Below are 19,642 nucleotides of genomic sequence, written 5' to 3'. Positions count from 1 at the left end.
TGACCATATAAATTTTAGGAAACTCTGGCTACCATCAGTTTATGTGTCAAAGTTTCAAAATCTCTGATGCCTTTTGGCTGACTCATATTTATAATCTCAAGCATGTTTATTTCTAACTAAAGATCTCCTATTTATTACTAGCTTTTGTGCCTCTACAAAGCTGCCCAGTGTTAACATCAATTCCTGAAAGTATCCACAGGTGCGCCTAGATTCCTCTTGCCTCTTTCCCATTCCTTGTAACTCTTCCAGTCTTGATGAAATACCACCATTGATTCAGTCATCTTCAGACCCCCAGTGAGATCTGAGAACTACTATACACACACAAGAAGTTGCATTGTTATTTCCTCTGATATTTCCCAAAATGGGGCAATGATATTACTGGGTTACAAGATTTTATCGTTATTGAAATCAAATATTTATTTTACATATCAGAACATACATCTACTTGAGTAGGATCATACACACACACACACACACACACACACACACACACACAGCTCACTTTCCATATTTTGGCAATAAAGATGATAGATTGTGAATCATCGTGATGGATAGAGCATAGACAAGTAATTAAAAATAAATGTTTGTGAAAAGAGGACACTTGAATGACAGCTTTTAAATGTGTTATACTGAACAAAAATGGGAGAGTATTCTAACTCCATTTGAGACATAAGCAATCTGCCCTTGTTCAAAGGTCAATCTATTGTAAGTGACAGGTAGATCAATACTTTCTGCCTGGTCACCACACTTGAATTTCTGAGACATGCATGCTTAGCTATTAAAACACCAAGAATAGTCTTAGACCGAATTGGAATCTCTTTAGCTTGGGAGACTGGAGTCTTAGAACATATAGTAGTGAACTGATGGCCTTTGGTTTTGATTGTGAGAAATGTCCATAAAATCCAACTTGCCATCTTACAAATCTATAAGTGTATAGTCCTGATTTAGTAAGTAATCTTCACATTCTTTTGTAATTATGACCTTATTTTAAAAATAAATATTTTCTCATCTGAAAATAACATATATGTATTAGAGAAAATGAAAAGGAACAAAATAAAATCTATTTATGAGCTTCTTATAGTGAACTATCCAACCATCTATAATTTTGTATTTGGTGCATGCAATTCAAAAGTTGACACATTTAGATATATGATGTTTAACTTGCAATTTCATTTTCACATCACACTATAAGTGTTTTTCCACATTCATGTTTCCTTCCCAAGTTTTTTTATTATCATAATGCACCCAGTTCAATGTTCTAAGAAGTGTTGTTGCTGAAACTGCAAATATATAATTTAGAGGTAGTACAAGTTCCCAAATGTCTCCCTAGAGCTAACCACAATTATTTCTTCCTAGAATTTGAAACCTGCCCATCACTTGATAATACAATTCTATTCTATCGGTGAAGGTTTGGACTGAAATGTGAGACACCAGCATTAGTTTGAGGGCATCTCCTTCACAGACTGACAGCCAGTGACGTCATGGTGACTACGTAAGGAGCTGCACTTGAAACTCAGAAGGGTTTCTGCTGCTCTGCTTCTGTAGGGCTCATCCTCACTGTGGGTTGTTTTACAAAAACAAATTTGGTGTTTGATTTACACCGACATTCTTTTGAGCCTCTGTGCTATTCATGTATATTTTAATTTATATTTTTATTTTAAAACATAAGCAAATAAGTACTTTTTTAAATTTCTAATTCAAGTGGTAGGTACTTTTCTTTGAATTGGAAGGATCACATCTCTTCAGGAGAATGATACAATATAAAATTCTAATTTTCACACATTGTTACAAATTATTTCAGAATTTCAAATTTAGGAAAACATGTTCCTTATAATATGGATGTATCAGATGTGGCCAATGGCATCAGGCCATGTGACTCCATTGATATAAGAAGTTGCTTATAGGATCCAGAAGCTTCTCATGCTTGTGTACAAGATTCAGATATAATTTGCTTAGCAACACTGACATTTTAGCCAGTATTACCTTCTTTTTGCTAACATCTTACATCTTAAATAAACTTTAGAAAAATATATTGGTTTGTTTAACACACAAAAAAAATCTATTGGAATCAGGTTTAGAAGTACATATTCTTCATGAATTTGGTGAAAACTGTATATTTATAATATATTAAAAAGAAAATGAGATTACTTCACTTGAAGAAAATCAAAAGGTAAAAGTGTAAAGTGCAGTTGAGACAAGTATAGAACAATGACAAATAGTGGCACAAGTCTGTATTATCAAATAGGCTGAAAACAACAGCAGAGAATATTAGCTGTATAATTAAAAGACTGATGAACAAAATATTGCATGCATCACTTAGCAGAATATACTACCAGTGCAGAGATTATTCTTTGTAAATATTGGTCTCTCCCAAGGTCACGTCAGTCAGAAATTATATTGCCATGAAGAATAAAAGAGAATTATAAGAAAAGAATACTAAAAGGATACTTTATAATTAGAAGTGAAATGCTGGTAAAAAATAATTTCAGGTTGAGAAAAATAATGAGATAAAATAATTAGAAATAATAACGACAGAAATACAAGATGACTGGTTGATTAGAATAAGGTGAAGAGGACTGGAGAGTCTCCATTGTTTGTACTGAAAAAATATAAATTCAATATGACTGCTATAATCTTAGAAGTCTAGAAGGCATAGAATCACATATTATAATAAAACAAGACACACAAGTTCTGGAATGAATTAATTCTCTTCATTGCTAACTTATAACAACTTAACGTATTCACCATTATCATAAATAATGTAAAGAACAATAAGAGAAAAGATGATACATTGTTGATTTCTTCTGGGAGTATTTTGAAAAATACTTTTATTGGTAATTATACAAGAGCAGTGAATTAGTTTTAAATACTAGTGGTATAAAGACTTTCAACAGAATTGGAGGTGTAATATCAGTTACTTCTTGTTGTAATTTGAAGTAACTTTATTACTGTTGCTTCAAATGTTTTTGAATTCAACAAGATCTTGTTTTTAAAACCATAGTAAGTTTGATGATTCACACAAATAATTGTATCATTTGGAAGGCAGAGGCAAGAGGGTTACCATGACATCAAGGCTAGCCTGTGCTAAATAGTGAATGCCCACCACATCTACTTGGCAAATCTGTCCCCAAAAGTCACTAAGAAAATAATCGTAAGCATGTTTTTCACAACACAGAAGGGACTTGTTAAAGTTACCTGTACAGAAAATGACAAAACATATCACAGTATTTCAATAGGCACATAAGTCTTAAATTATGAAAAGCTATAGGAACTATACGGTTATTCATGTAACCAATCAATAATTTCTGCGAGTAAAATTTTTTCGTAAGTACCCTTTTCAAAGATTTTTTCTGTAAATATCACTAGACCCTGTGCAACTTTGTATTCATGCTTTTACTTAAAACATCAAACATCTCTAAGAAGAACCAGTATGTAATCCTCAGTAACTCAGTGTTACACTAGGGCTAATGGGTGTGCTGACAGTCATTCCATGTGAATAAAGAGTCAAATTCAAACAATAACTTGGAAAACCCAAGATTAACATATATATATATACATATATATATATACTTGTTAATGCTAATATGAATAGACATTATTATGACAAATACAGGCAATGTTTGTTTTTAACATAGAACCAGAAGTCAATGAAGTCATTGATTCTATTTCTCACCTATTGCTTTTAATGCAATAACATAACACAATTAATAAAATGAAGACTGCTAGTCTTTCTTTTTGAACTTAAGTGTTATTTTTACTCTTTTGCCTTAATATTTCCCAAGAACAATACTGAAAAAAATGAAAAAAGAAAACTATAGGTTTGTTTTGGTTTGGTTCTTACCTATCTGAAAAGAAATAAATTTTAAATTCCTTAATTAGAGTAGAATTTGCAATAATAAATAATAAGTATCTTCTCTGCCTTAATTGATCAATATTTACTGTTGTTTTACAGCTGGTAACAGAATTGTCAAAATACATATTTAATGGGTTGTGTGCACAGAGTACATATATATGCACAAATATATAGTCAAACACATACAAGCATCTGAATTTGTTTGGTAACTACTATGGGATTTTATGCCTCTGGTTTCATGTGATTTGGGAGAATATAAATTCCTTTCTTCACTGTCTATATTAATATTGGTGTCAAGGTTTTGTTTCCGTGTAGATAATATGTCTTTTTTGTCTATCCATAGATAATAATTATTGGGAGGTTCTCACAGAGGCCATTTCAACCTGAAATTTCCTTGATGAAAAACATGTATTAAAAATAGCCATGGTTACTCAGTTTAAGTGTGGATTCAATGTCCAAAATACACATTTATGCTCATTTAATCTCCAAATCCTGGGATTATAATAATCACTTTCAAGAAATACTAACCAGTTGTTTTCTCCATCATCAAATTTTCTTGATCTCTTTCTGTCTATTGTCTATTACTACTTGGAACTTTGTCTAACCTTTCTGTAATTTGACTTTGACTTTATTCATCTATATTTTTGCTTCTCTTGTAATTTTTATTTCATTCCATGCTTTTTCTTCTATATATTTCTATGGCTATGAGCTGAGTCTATCATGGCCATTCTGTTTCCTATTGCAAATACTTAGCTCTGTTAACTTCCTCATAATTACTATTTTCATGGCATTTACAGGCTTGGTATTCAAAACATTTATTAGACTATAGTTCCAAATACCTTCTACGATTCCTTATGATTTATTCTTGGCTAATTTGAACATTTGTGTATATATACTTTTACATGTTAAAGTACAGGGATTTGTCTTTCTGATGTTTTTCCAGTAAACTTGTGTCATATTATATGATGAATATTGCATCAACCATTTCAAACCATTCAAAAATGTTTTAAACCAAGGCTTTCAAAAAATCCAAATCTAAGCCATTTCCATTTTACTTAAATATTTGAATAATGAAACAAAAATAAAACCCAGGCTTAATAATCCAATCCCACTCATAGTCCCAGCTGCATGAGAGACAAAGGCAGAGGGACTATAAATTAAAGCCCAGTCTGGGCTACAAAGTTTGACTAAAGACAGGTTGGCAACTAATAAAGATTCCAGCTTAAAACAGAAAGCAAAGGGAAGCAGTAGCTGTAGCTGTAGCTGTAGCTGTAGCTGTAGCTGTAGCTGTAGCTGTAGCTGTAGCTGTAGCTGTAGCTGTAGCTGTAGATGTAGATGTAGGTATAGGCATAGCTATAGGTGCAGGTGTACCTGTAGGTATAGCTGTAGTTATAGGTGTAGCTGTAGCTGTAGCTGTAGGTGTAGGTGTAACTACAGTTGTAGATGTAGGTGTAGGTGTAGCTATGGGTTTAGGTGTAGCTGTAGCTGTAATTATTGCTATAGTTGTAGGTGTAGGTATGTCTATAGTGTATCTGTAGCTGTAGCTGTAGGTGCAGTCATAGCTGTAGGTGTAGGTGTAGTTATAGGAATAGCTGTAAGTGTAGCTATAGCTATAGGTGTAGGTGTAACTATAGGTGTAGATGTAGCTGTAGGTGTGGCTGTAGGTGTAGCTCACTGGTAAAGCATTTGCCTAGCATATTTGAGGCCCAGGGTTCAATCTACAACATAGCAAAATAATACTAAGGAACAACAATGGTAAATAAACAATAAGAAAAGTGTAACTTAAAACTAGTGAAATGCTTTGCTTAGAGGAGACTGAAGAACTCCTCAGGTATCAACTACCTTTTCTCCCGGGGTCACAGACACTCTCCAGATGCAGTGTGTATAGGAAGGATAGCCATTTGGGAATCCTGGGGAAGAAAGGTTGCCACTGGATTCTTGTAGGGTTTCTCCACATGCTGAAGGGGAAAAGGCATGAAATTATTTACTAATCATTATGAAAGGCATGAACATAATAGAGAGATAGCAATATGTGCTTCATGTGCTTTTATTTCTTCTTTCTTAGGCTCATTTTGTAACTAGTGCTGAATCTATATCCCATATCGAAGTCCCCTGAGTCTGGGGACTTCAGGTATGTACCACCATGTCCCACGCCAGACAGTGACTACCCTTCAAATGAATTTCTTTTTATGTCTCTCTTAGGGAATTTCAGTATGCTTTCTGGGGCCACTAAAGATAACTATGAAAGACAAAAGGTGATAAATAATTTAGCATGTATAAAGTTGCCTTCATGGAAAGTTTTCTCATTCATTATTACAGTAGGTAATTTCAAGGACATCCATACTCATTCAGGCTAGAAAAGACCTACTTCTGAGTTCCTGAATTCCTGAGAAACATTCCTTTCTTTTCTACTAAGATAATCAATGTGAATGAAACCTATATATTATCAGTGGTGTGTGGCAAATTTAAATAGTAATTTCTAAGTAAAGTTACGCACTACTTTAACATTTAAAAAGTCATACATGTTGACTAATACAAATCTAATAAAGGCAATATCAAAATGAAATATACAATGATTCAAAATAAGAAAGCCAATAAATAAATAAATAAATAAATACATAAATACATAAATACATAAATAGAAAAACATTGAGAGGCAGGAGTGATGGCTAAAGCTTAATACTTGTTACTCTTGCAAAGGACATAGGTTTAGTCCCCAGAATCTAGGGCCCTAACACCCTCTGATCTCCAGTTTGATACTCCCATCTGACCTTTGTGAGTGCCAGGCACTCACATGCACAGACATCCATATAGGAAAACATTCATACACATAACTTAAAAAAAAAAAATATCTTTTTAAAAAAAACACCCATTTTTCTAGAATGTTCTATTCAAGTGGTTTCTCTGTTTTCTTTTCTCTACTCATATGTAGAAATTTCTAGAAGGGGGATTGTATAGTTTTCACTTTCCTAGCTATTCTTTGGGGAAAGGTATCAGTGACCTGAAATTACAATTTGTAAGCTACATGCTTTTCATGCTTGCTGTAGGCCAATGGACACAATTCCGTTTGTTTTCCTGTAACTTTTGCAAGGGATACGTTATGCACCCTATGTACCTAGCTGGATTTCTGTCTTTGAGAATTTCTTCCGCACTACAGTTTTCACAACCTTCATTCAATTGTCTAAAAGACACTGTCTTCCCCGTAAAAGGTATAGCACTCAAAAATGAGACATTTCCTGGATCCGAGGAGGCATAACACACGGCATGTGAACTCTCATCTCCTCAAATACTCAATAAATTATAAATGACTCTGCATATCTTGTGTTAAATAAAGAAAGATAACGACTCTGGAAACGTAAAACAGAGCTATAAAAACAGTCTGGGATGATATAAATATTTATATCATCAGCAAAACAGACACTAGGTTTGCACAACAAAGTAAATCTAAAGTAGGAATGAGTGATGCTTATTCTGATGAGCCAGACAGATAAAGGAATTATAGAAGAAAATGAAAATGCCCAAGGTCAGAAGCAAATAATTTAGCACAGTTACTGAACCACTTAAGGTCCTTGATACATTGCAAGGAGACTTAGAAAATCTACTAACATTAGACCGCATGCTTGTAAGAAAGATGTGTTTAGATGTTAAATAACAACTGGGGATCTAAAAGTGTTTTATGGAAAAAATATATTTTTCCACTATTTATAAACAAATTCTGTGAGAATCAAAGCCTCTATTAGGCAAAGTGAAGATTACGCTATATTTGCTATAATAGAATTAAACAATAAAATGTTTGATTCACAAATACATACAAACTATTGTGTTTCAACTAAAACTAGATTCTCTAAATTGTAAGCCAAAAATATAACATAATTTAAAAAGTATCACTCTATAAATTACAGTCAAATTGCACTGTAAAAATGTAAAAACATTTCAAATGAAGCTTTAGTGAGCATTTGAATTTGTTTTTCTCAGTAAACTCAGCTGTCTCTGTTTCACAGTCTCAACCTACTGCACACTGATTGATTTCTGCTCAAATATAAAAATCAAATTTTGGCTGGATTTGTTGGCTCCCATCTGCAATCTCATCCCTCTAGAGCCTGAGGTAGGAAAGTTGCCTTGAGTTGAAGGCCAGCCTGAGGTACAGAGTGGTATCCTGTCTCAAAGCAGCGTCATTCAATGAAAGGGATGGGGGTTACCTAAGAAGGGCAGATGGCATGATTAATTCAAATGCTTGTTCATTAATAGCAAATATCGGAATGAGAGGGCAACCTTAATTCCAATGCTGTTACTCAGTAATCACAAAGTAATAGCAAGTCTCAAAAGCTTTAATCAATTTTCTTGCCTGAAAAACCACCTACTTCGATCATCAAATTCTAAAGGGTTGTTTTGTTAGGGTGAATGACATGGTTTAATCCTTAAATACCCCCACCTATATCTGTGTGCTATTTACATACAAACCTAAAAACATAAATTTGTTGACACATGTTAGTTATATATGTGTATTAATATGCGAATGCATAGGCCTTCTCAAATGATAAAAGAGACTCAAATATTCAAAACCTACTTTAGACACCTACTTTAAATTTTTCTTAACTTTGCTCTTTTCCTCGGTGCTTTGGTTCAGGATAGAGTATTTTCTCAAAGGTTCCTATGGTAAAGGTACTCCTATTGGAAAATGGTCAGACCCTGAATCAGTAAAGCCTCAGAGAAGACTTTCAAAGCAGGGAAAGGGGGATGGGATCCCAGTTCCTTCCTATGGGCAGCAGGTCTGCTGTCTCTCACACTTTGCTAGGATGAGTTGCTCTAACACCAGCCTAAAAACAATGGGGCTAACTGACCACCAGCTGGAGCTTCAGTGTTGCAGGTTAACTTTTTAAATCTTCATTACATGACTATCTGAAGTACTTGTTATAGCAACAGAGAGTTAAATACTTTGAAGACTTAATTTAGGAAGATTTACTGAGAAAATATCAATGTTGCTAGTTGGTGTAAACGCCAAATACTTATGAGCAAAGCTTTTACAGGATTGCAAAAATAAATAAAGACAAAATACATACAAAATTCAGGGTCTATAACAGAAGAGTTCAACTAATCATCTAGAAGGAAAATAAGATAACCCTAACATTACAGGAATGAAGGGAAATATATGAAAATGTGAGAATTATAACGTAAAGGGCTCAGAAGAGAAGCAATAAGAAAACAATGCATAATCTATTAAGGTCAGATATGCTGTAAGCCACATGTACTAAACAGACTTCCTTTATGAACCAACTAACAATACTGGGATAAAGGTAAGATGAAGATTAGCTACAGAGAATTAATTATCCAGCTCTAAGTAGGTAATTTGTTATCCAGACAGTATAGAAGATACAAGGACTAATAATAGTAGTTGGGATTATTGGGTGTCCTTTAAGAATTATCGGTGCTTAAAAAATTAATAAGCCCTTTGGTCTTTCGGGAGCAGAGCCCAGAATACCACGGTTGAACAGTCCTACCCTCTCCTCTCTCAGGCCTTATCAGGCTCTATTAAACGGCCAAAAGTGAGTGTTTTTATCAACAGAATCCTTCAGCTGAAAAGAATCACCTGTATGTTTCCACACAATAATAAAAAGAAGACTCTTCACTTGTCTTTAAAGTTAATAGCAAGAAATTGGATTGAAAACAATTCTAAACTCTAAGAAAGTTATCCTTTTAATAGAACCTTAAAAATCAAATTCTGCTGTTACCTTAAACTTCTCCATGACAAAAATGGAATGACTATACAAGAGGCAATTGAAACCACACACACTAGTGCTTGTGTGCGTGCACCTGTGTGTGTGTGTGTGTGTGTATGTGTGTGTGCATGTGTATGTGTGTGTGTCCATGTGTATGTGTGTGTTTGTGTAAGAGTGTGTATTTGTAAATATTAGAATGAATTACAAGGCATGGAATAAATATACATTCTTATAAAATTAGTTAAGATTGATTTAAAGAAATTAACAATATGTACATTGTATAGACTATATTTTAAATAATTTAAACTATAGTCTGCATTGTCTAGGAGGAAGAATCAGTATTTACAGCCATCATACTAGGAACTTAGCCCTTTGGAAAAGGATATAATTATTAAAGAGCATAAAAGCCACAGCCTTGTATATCCAACTATCCACTTTCCCCGACTAGGAGTCACTTCAAGCATTTTTAAACTCAACAAAATTGCTCTGTAACATTAAGTCAGACTTACAAACACACCTACATTACAGACCTAATAGATCTTTGGAGGTTAACCGATAGGAAAAAATATTGGCATAAAAATTAGCCAATTTTTAATTACTTTATTCACAAACATAATTTTTAAAAAGAGTGAGAACAGGCTGTCAGTAGGATCATGCAAATGACAAGTTTTGTTTCTTGTGATGCAAGAGCTGTAAGGAGCAATTCACTTTTCAGTCTACAAAATCAAGTAAGGAGAATCATGGAGTTTCAGAGACTAAAGCAGCAATTGGGGATCCTGCATGGGTCTGTGCTAGTGCCTTAGCATAAATGATATGGCTGTTGGCTTGAGGTTTGTGGGGAAACTCCTGATCTTGGGAGTAGGGGTCTCTGACTCTTTTGCCTGCTCTTGGGACCCTTTCTTACCTACTGAGTTCATCTTATTATATCTTGTGCTTTTTTAAAGAGGGAGGTGGGAGGGAGTAGATCTAGAGGAGAGAACAGATGGGGTGGGACTGAGACAAGTGGAAGGAGGGGAAACCGCAGTCAAGATTATAGTACAAGATAAGAATAAATAAAAACTTTAAATATAGAAAATAGAAAACATATCAACAAGAATTACTTTTTATAACTTATATCTTTCAATACATTGTATTACAATGCTTTAAACATCTACTGGGTTTTTCCAAAACATTTCTCTGTTAGATTTCAAAAATTAAATTATTGATCATTTATTGAATAATAAATATGTATAAGACAATGAGCAGAAAAGATGTACAAGGTTTTATGTACACATTTAAATTGAAACTATGTAAATCTTTTGAACATTTAATAGGCTTATATTTTAAGAACTTTATTACAATTAAAATTTAAGGAATATTCTTAAAGTATTTCCATGGAAAACTTGCTTTCGATGAATGAAATCTCTTGTCTTAGAAAAGGTCCAATAAAATATATTGTCTCAAGTCAGATAATATCCTCACCGGTAATGAATCATAAACTTCCTATCCATTCCCTGGGTTTATTCAACCAATTAATGTTTTCCAGCTCGTATTCTATGTTGTTTCCCCTTTATATTGTACTCTAGGTTTTAATGTACTCAAAGAGTCTAAGCCATATGTCCATGAATGCATTTTAATTTTTGCAAATGAACCAGCTTGTACTCTCTTACGTCTTAGAATGAAAGTGTTCATGACTAACTCCTAAAATGAAGTATCCAAGCAGACTTCATGTGAGAGCTACTAATAGCTTACAATACAGAAGGCCTTTAAATTGTATTATCCTAAAATTTTGATTAATATATCTATTTTATCCTCAAATTCTAAAAAAAATATTGCTACAACTGCACATTGAAACTTTTCTATCTAGCTATGTGACCATCTGTATGTCTAATAATTATCCCAATTTCCAGAAGTATGTTTGTCAAATCTGTACTGGGGTGAAGGAATATCCTTCAAGTCTGAGGAAAGCTTTCTAAGCATCAAGCAGGCTTATATGACAATGTCACAGACTGAGAGGAGATATATAAGAGGTACACGTAGTCCAAACATTTTCCAATTTGAGCTACAAAGTCATTTTTTGTTTTTTTTCCTATTCCAACAAGCACTATTTGTTTTTATTATTCCAATAGAACATTCTAATTGATACTAACTTATTTCCTATTGATGACAGTCTTTCAAATACAGATCACTCAAAATGTGATGCTGGGGGTAGTGTCTGTTTGATGTGCCCATATGAGTGTGGGGGGCCGTTGTCCCATGAAAACATAAGGAAGCCAAGAGAAAGACACCAGCTATCTTCATCTGCCACTCTCCTTCCACCTTGTCTCGTCTTGAGACAAGGTATTTTAGTGTAACAGGAACACCTGACTGATAGGCCCTCCTGCTTGAGATGCAAGTGCTCTTACCCACCAAACGCCCTTCTCCCCCAGAATCTGACTGTGAAAGAGAAACTATTCTTAATGTTGTCAAGGACACAGCACAGAGTACAAAAATTGCCCGACTATTTAATAATGATAATAGTTCTATTTAGTGACCCCCCCATTAATTTAAGAGAAATAAAATGTAGCCCATGTTTGAAATTTGATTTCTACCAGTTTGTTTCAGCTTACAATTTTACTTATTCGACAGTCCTCTTTGTCCTTGTTTACAATCCCTCAATTTGAAAAATGCATTGCTATTTGCAAGAATAGAGACAAGTAAACAGTTGGGGAAGCCAAGGCCTGATTATCTGGAGAAGATCTGGGACATATGAGGGTGAGTAGTACCTGGACATCGATACAGCTTTCTTGCTTGTGCAATGTCTCCTTTGCTTAACCGGGTCCGTTGACCAATTGCAGGACGGATGCCATTATCATCACGGGATGGGAGTATTGTGTCTAAAAACATCCCCCTGCAAAAGCAGAAGCAAAACACACCTACGTCTATGAAAAGCAGAGGGGCCATGTTTTCCAAATTCAATCAGCAGTTACGGCGGTGCGAACTTAGAGCGGGATATGGGGCTCTCAGAACACTCTAATCAGGGCAGGAAAAACTCACAAACGTGCTGCTTCCAGAAAGTCTGTGCTACATATTTTTCCCTTAGATGTGTATTATATGCTTTCAAAATAAGGATTATTCAACAATACTCCACAAATAACACTATGGCTTTTGTTTTAATCCCCCTACTGATACAAGAATACATTAGACTACCAGATTGTAAAATAATTCTAACAAAGGAAGAAAATAGCCGCCAGTGCAGGTTTGAGGTTGCTAAATTTTATTGCAAGAAACAAAGTTTAAAGTACGATTTTAACTAAACTACTAACTGAAGCTGGCTGTCTTTGGATTCTGAGTGTTACTCCAGCTTACAATGAAAGAATAAGAATAAACAGCATAACCAGTTATACAAAACAATGTAAATAAAATGTATACATATGATTCAATTTTTCAAGACAAAATCAATAACAAATTTTTAAAAAAGCCCTTATTGATGCTTATATATTTTATTTATTTGCTGCAGATACTGAGTTCTTTTGGATTCAAGGTTGTGGTGAGAAGTTACTATTTTCCCTAATATACATAGTTTAAAATTCTGACTGCATTGCACTAAAGATGCATTCTGACTTTGCAATGCATATCAAACATTTATGACTCCTAAGGAGCAGTGAATGGACACGAAATGTCTTTGAAAGGGTAGAACTTGGGAGGAGGGTACAAATGGAGTTTTAAGGGAGATAAAACACAAAAATAGGATGTACTTTATACAAAACCTTTAAACTAATTAATGAAAATATAAGGGTATTTTGAGTAGAGCTATTCTATTCCAAAACTTGACAGAGAACAGATTGCACATGAATTGCAGGTCATAGGGTATCAGCTTCAGCCCCATTTTATTCTTTTCCTTTGAGTTATTAAGCACAGTTCTAGGCATGAATTTATAACAGCAACTTAATAATGCTAGCATCCTGCCCTATGTAAAGCAGTTCTAAGGTCAGAAGGATACCAATCAGAAACACAACCTGGAGTCTTCTCCCTGCCAATTAGTCTCTTGCTATCTAGAGAACACAAACCAATATGCACTTGGGAGGCCCTGGAAGAAGCAAACCTTGTGCCCACATGATGAGACTGCAGAATTGTGTAGTCCCTGTGGAATTCAGTGTGGAATTCTTCAGAAAACTAAGAGTCAAAGTAGCATGTGAGTCTGCCTTCCAGGTTCTTCAGGTGACAGAGAAAGAATGGAAAGCAACATCTCTGGGATATATCTGTATACCATATTCATGGCAGCTCTATTTCAGTCACTAGAAAGTGGAAAAACTCGAATGCCCTAGCAACCCAAATGTCCACTGATAAGCACGCACGCACACACACACACACACACACACACACACACACACACCTACAGTCATACCATAAACACACATCTGCATCCCACACATACACACACATATACACACGCACACATTCACATGACTCACAACCACACAGAGACACATGCCACACATACACACAAGCACACATACATACACATGCAACTCACATACATCATATACATATGTAATCTATCAAAACTATTAAGCTAATATGATAGCATTGCTCATCAGTACCATGGAAGTAAATTGTGCTACAATAAGTCCTAAAAGTATTTCTAAATGACTGGCATGTGTCAATCACAAAGAGGTGAATGCATATGGTTTCAGGTAGAAAAGTATCAAAAATAGTTGAATTCATAGAATTTGAGGATAAAGGGGCACTGAAAGTGCTGGAAGGTTAAACAAAAACAGGAAGCAGAGTTGTCTACTAGATTCACTATTTCTGTTTTAGAATATGAAAAGGTTCTGGCGATATATTTTATAACAATGAATATATTTAGTGCTATTTAACACTTAAAATGGAAGAAATGATACATTTTTATTTATATAGTGTTGACATCATTTACAAAACAGTAACTTCAAATACTTTTGAGGTGGCAGAATTGTTATTTCCTAAAATAATTTCTTTAAATAGATCACTAAGCAATCTCTTTATAGATTCAAACTAAAATGTTATGAATCAGGTCAGTGAGATAGCTATCTTTCTAATGGGAAGATACAACCTCTTAAAATTCCACCCTCTCAGAGGTAAAGGGGAGAGGGGATGGGGGAACAGGAGGGGCAACATTTTGTTATATAGCTAAATAAGATGATTAATTAATAGAGATGTGGATTTCCTTATGAAAATTTGTAGAATGGGGTTTTATTGATTGAGAATTTCATACAGGTATATAATGTGCTTTGACCAAATCCACACCCTTCCCTCCTCCCCATTCCAACTCTTACCACATCTTCCCCCACTATTCCCCCCTCCGTTTTATGTTCTCAGGGAGTCTAGTTAGTGCTATCAGAACTGATATGGGTTTAGGGCCATCTCCTCTACTGTGACAACCTTATCAGATTCCTGGAAAAAAGCACTGACCATCTCTGTCCCCAGTAGCTGTCAATTGTCAAAAGCTCCCCTGGACGGGTGGGACTCTTCCAATCCATGTTGGGATTTCAGTTGGTCTGACCTTGTGCAAGTGTGCACAGTCACAGCAGCGTGATGAAGAGGATAGCTTTGGAACAGTGGCTACTCAAGGCTGACAGGCTATGACAGTGTGGGAGACAGGGATTGCAGGCAGCAAGACTGCAATAGTGCACCAGAGGCACAGGAGACAGAATAATGGTAGACAGACAACTCAAACTTAAGGTAAGTCATCTAGGAAGGAGAGAAAGAAGCTCTGTGGTTGTTTGGCTACAACCCATATCCCCAAAACTTAAACTTCAGGTTAACTCTGAATAATTCGTTTTGGTGCCTTGACAGATAAGTCTTGTCTGAATGGAGATCCACACATCAATTTCTTACACAAATCAATTTCTTTATGTTTCTATGGAAAACATAAATCAATTCCAAGTTCCTAACCAAACAATAAAATTTTATAACTTTAATTTCAGCCCAGATTTCTGGGTGTATTTTTACCGAAACTTAATCTCCAATTCCAGGAACAGTAAGTATTTGGATGTTGTTATATCTGAGAATCAATGTGTCTATAATACGCACTTTAGGGGAGAACACTTCAAAGGTCTGTTAACACTCAATTCCTTTTAAGGCATTGATTTATTTATTATTTTTTTATTTCAAATGTTGTCCCCCTTCCTGGTCTCCCCTCCACAAGCCCCCATCCCTTCCCCCCACCACTTAAACTCTAAGAGGGTGCTCCCCCACCTACCCACCCACTCCCACCTCACCACCTACCTACAACTACCTTCACTGGGGAATCAAGCCTTCACAAGACCAAGTGCCTCCCCTCGCGCTGATGCCTGATAAAGCTAAGGTTTAATTTTTTTTAATAAAAGAAGATTTAGAATACCTCCATGTTTTAAGTGTTGATAGTACGCTGTTATTTCCATTTTCATTTTTTAAAAAGTTAACCTTTGTTCTCTGTTTGAAATGTGAATGAACTGTGAACTGGACAGAGGCGAACAGAAATAGTGAAGGGAAAAAGAGTGTGTGATGGAAAAATGGGAATCAGCAAGTCAAAGGGGAGAGAGAAGAACTCAGTGCTTTCAGTCCAGCTTCCTTACCTGGGAGCTAGTCGCTTGGTAGAACAAGCTTTAGAATGAAGTGCATGAAAAACCAAACCCAACAACTCAAGCTAAAACATTTAGTTCTTATTGACACCATTTTAAGCTGATAGTTGGGTGGCTATGCTTGTAAACTACTTGAAAGTGAAGCACCTTCCTAATGTAGTCGTTGAGAATTCCTCTACTCATATCAGTTCTGAGGCATGCACGGAGTTGGAGGTGAAAGCACACAGCCTAAAGCACAATGCAAACACAGGGTGTGCCATTTCCACGCAACAGGGGGATCACATAATTGACTTGTGAAGTCTGAAATTTTATTAAATGATGTTTTGCTGACTTAATATGCTGAGTGGTTAGATAGTTGTTTTCACTATAAATGTTGAATAACTTTAGGATGTATAATTGCTTAAATAACCGATAGCATTGTCAGCATCACTTCTCATCTATGCTTTTAGTAAGAACAATAGAAATTTGTTATAAATGTCCTTTTTTAATGTCTGTTGTTGGTATGGGTGTTAACTAAGGTTTCTCTGCTTCACTTTTGCCCCGGGGCAGTATTTCTAGTCTAAAGATAAACACAGCTTTGTGGGGAGTCATGTGAAAAAGAGAATTAAAAGTCAAAAGGTATAACCTGAGACTCCAACCTTGAGAAGGTGTTCCTGGCGTAGTGCATGATACTGTCAAAATCGTATCTTTCCCCAAGAGAGTTTACTTCTCCAGGCTCCATCTTTAGAAAATTGTACTCTTGACCTAAGAGTCCGGGAAAAAGAAAACATCACAGGAGACTTCTAAATAACAGAAAAAAGAACAGAAATCTGGGTCTTCTATTTGGGTTTTACTAAGTGACTAATGGTGTGTTGCTTGCTTTTATACACTTATCCATTCACGTGCAAAAAATGAAGCAAATCCATATGTCCTCACTAAATGCCTAATTGTCCAGTAACATTGGAGTGGAACAATGAGCTAATTTCTACGAAAGAAGATAAAGAAAAGCATATTGTTCTTCCAAATACTCTTCATCTATCTCATAATATCCTTTTCTTTAAAATTTTATTGCTGGTGAGTATTACACAAATAATTATAATTATTTATAACCACAGTTTAACACAAATTCAAGCAATTATGTCTTGATACAACTTTCATTTTTATCATAGTCACATGATAAAAATTATTGACAGAGGACAATACAAAGATGGTTCATAATAAACTTCTCACTGACTTGATGCTTGAAAAAAGATTCAGAAATATTACGCCCTCTTTATTTCACTCTTAATGATATAATTGCAAGATGAACACTGATGCCAGCTTCAGTTCCTAGGTATTCCATCCACATAGTCACATGCATTTTCTTTGATTTTTGGTCTACTGATGAAAAATGATATGTTCCCCTGTTTCTGAGTACCACACTCTACCTATTCTGTTCTTATTTCTAGATGTTACTATAATCATTAAGTAGACATTTCTAAATGTTTCTTAAATATTGTGGCTGTCCATCCTGTATATGTTACCTTTTTATCCCTGTCCCCTCATCTTTAGATACTCCCTGCGATAAGATCTTATCATTCCTTTGCTGCTAAGCAGGATCATTACAGGGTTTTTCAGATCCAAAATTAAGCTAAAAGAAATCAGTGGTAGTCTTTTTCCCTTCTCAAAAGCCTTGTGTTAGTCAATGTCTTTTGTTCCATTTGATAGATCCAATATTTGTTTTGCTGCCTGGAATAAAACTTTTGAAGATTTCTTCTCATGTTTCACTTAAAACATTTTTGAGACTGTTCTTACCTTTTCCTACTCACATACAGAGAAGCTACTCATCTCTCAGAAACTATTTGTGCATGGTTCTGCTAGTTCTCGAGAATGTTAGCTTCACCTTCCTCATCTCAAGTTAAAGACCCCACAGCAGGTAGAGATTTTTTTCAAATCTGAGTTGTGTTTCTAATCCTTGATGGTTTAAATAGAATGCCCCCCGTAGGCTCATATACTTGAATACTTGGTCCTCAGGCCATGGAACTCTTTGGGAAGAATTAGGAGGTGAGTTCATTTTTGAAGAAGTATGTTACTGGGAGCATTGGACTTTGAGGATTCAAAAGCCCACATCACTCCCACTTAGCTCTTTCTTCTTCCTACTTACAGATCAAGATATAAGCCTGAGCTACTGTTCCACTGCCATGCTTGCCTTCTTGCTGCTATGCTCTCCGCCATGATGGACAAGCACTCCAACTTCAACTCTCTAAATCAGTAGGCCCCAAATAAACTCCTGCTTCTCTACTTGCCTTGGTCAGAGTGTCTTTTCAGCAATGAAAAGTAACTGGCACACAATTCTTCAATTATTCTTTAGTAGAGGGTAAAGCATTAATTTCCTACACCTAAATGGATGATGTTGATTCTTCATAATGTCTCCAGGTAACTAATAATTAATAGCCAATCACTCACTTAGAACTAACATTGTAGGCCGGGGCTAAATACCATTATGTGGTATGGCAGGCTAACCATTCTATCACCTTTTTTGTTCATCATTGCCTTGTTTTCTTTTAAGTTTCCTTAACTATAATCTCGTTGAGAACTGTTTTTATTTGTCAAAAGTAGTATTGGCCACATTTTGCTCATACTCTGAGCAAAGACATGCGTTCTCCAAGTGTATGTCTGTTATTGTTTTTCCCTCACATTCATCTGTGTTTATCCACAGAGTTTACACTGAGCTTTGCATTTTTCCTGGCAGTATTTCCACCATTGTTCATGTGGTAACTAGAAGGAAGTCGAGGAAGAACAAACAAACAAACAAACAACAACAACAACAAAATCAATAGTGATTACAGAAAAATCTAAAATAATTCAACATAGTCTTTTAATTGACTGCGATTAAGAAAATAGGTTACCCTTTGCTCCACTTATGCTTAAGATTCACACTGCAACAAAATGACAAACAGGACTTACACATTGTTTTCAGATGAAACGTACTGGTATTTTTCAGTATGAAAGTGAAAGTAAATGTATAATTTTACAATGAGTATAGTACCACTCATAAAACTATACGAGAAAATTAGATTTTTTTTTTCTTTTTTTCGGAGCTGGGGACCGAACCCAGGGCCTTGTGCTTGCTAGGCAAGCGCTCTACCACTGAGCTAGATCCCCAACCCCTTAAAGAGCAGCATCTTTTTTTTTTGGTTCTTTTTTTCGGAGCTGGGGACCGAACCCAGGGCCTTGTGCTTCCTAGGTAAGTGCTCTACCACTGAGCTAAATCCCCAGCCGAGAAAATTAGATTTTAACCATAAATTATATTTCAATTAGTGAAGAAATATAATTAGAAATTATACCCGACCCGAGACTGACTCCTGTAGCCACAGTATATAACAGCAAATCTTAGTCTATATAGCATAAATCAAAGAACTAAGAATAAAAATGGTTTATTAAAATTATTAAATCTTGTCAGCTTATTGCTCAAGAGCTCATGCCTATTCATGAAAAGCACAGATATTTAAAATAAAATAACTACCTCTTAGTAAAGAAAGCTTAGGAATGGC

The 19,642-nt window shown here is 35.3% G+C and overlaps 2 protein-coding genes across 3 annotated transcripts in view; both read right to left on the bottom strand.

Annotated features, from left to right (window-relative positions):
- Positions 1-19,642, bottom strand: part of Erich1 (glutamate-rich 1) — a gene marked incomplete at its 5' end in the record, with an annotated part of 52,793,804 nt that overhangs the window by 51,947,294 nt on the left and 826,868 nt on the right.
- Positions 1-19,642, bottom strand: part of Tll1 (tolloid-like 1) — a 198,537-nt gene that overhangs the window by 72,917 nt on the left and 105,978 nt on the right. For all 3 annotated transcript variants that reach the window (XM_087589083.1, NM_001106081.3, XM_087589084.1), the window contains 3 exon segments: positions 16,769-16,874; positions 12,315-12,439; positions 5,696-5,811 (listed from right to left, as the gene is read on the bottom strand). In XM_087589083.1, the coding sequence (XP_087445209.1) occupies positions 5,696-5,811; positions 12,315-12,439; positions 16,769-16,874 (347 nt within the window).

This window comes from Rattus norvegicus, chromosome 16 (assembly GCF_021556685.1).
Source record: "Rattus norvegicus strain SHRSP/BbbUtx chromosome 16, alternate assembly SHRSP_T2T, whole genome shotgun sequence".
Lineage (NCBI taxonomy): Eukaryota > Metazoa > Chordata > Mammalia > Rodentia > Muridae > Rattus > Rattus norvegicus.
This window is presented reverse-complemented; position numbering and strand designations above follow the sequence as displayed.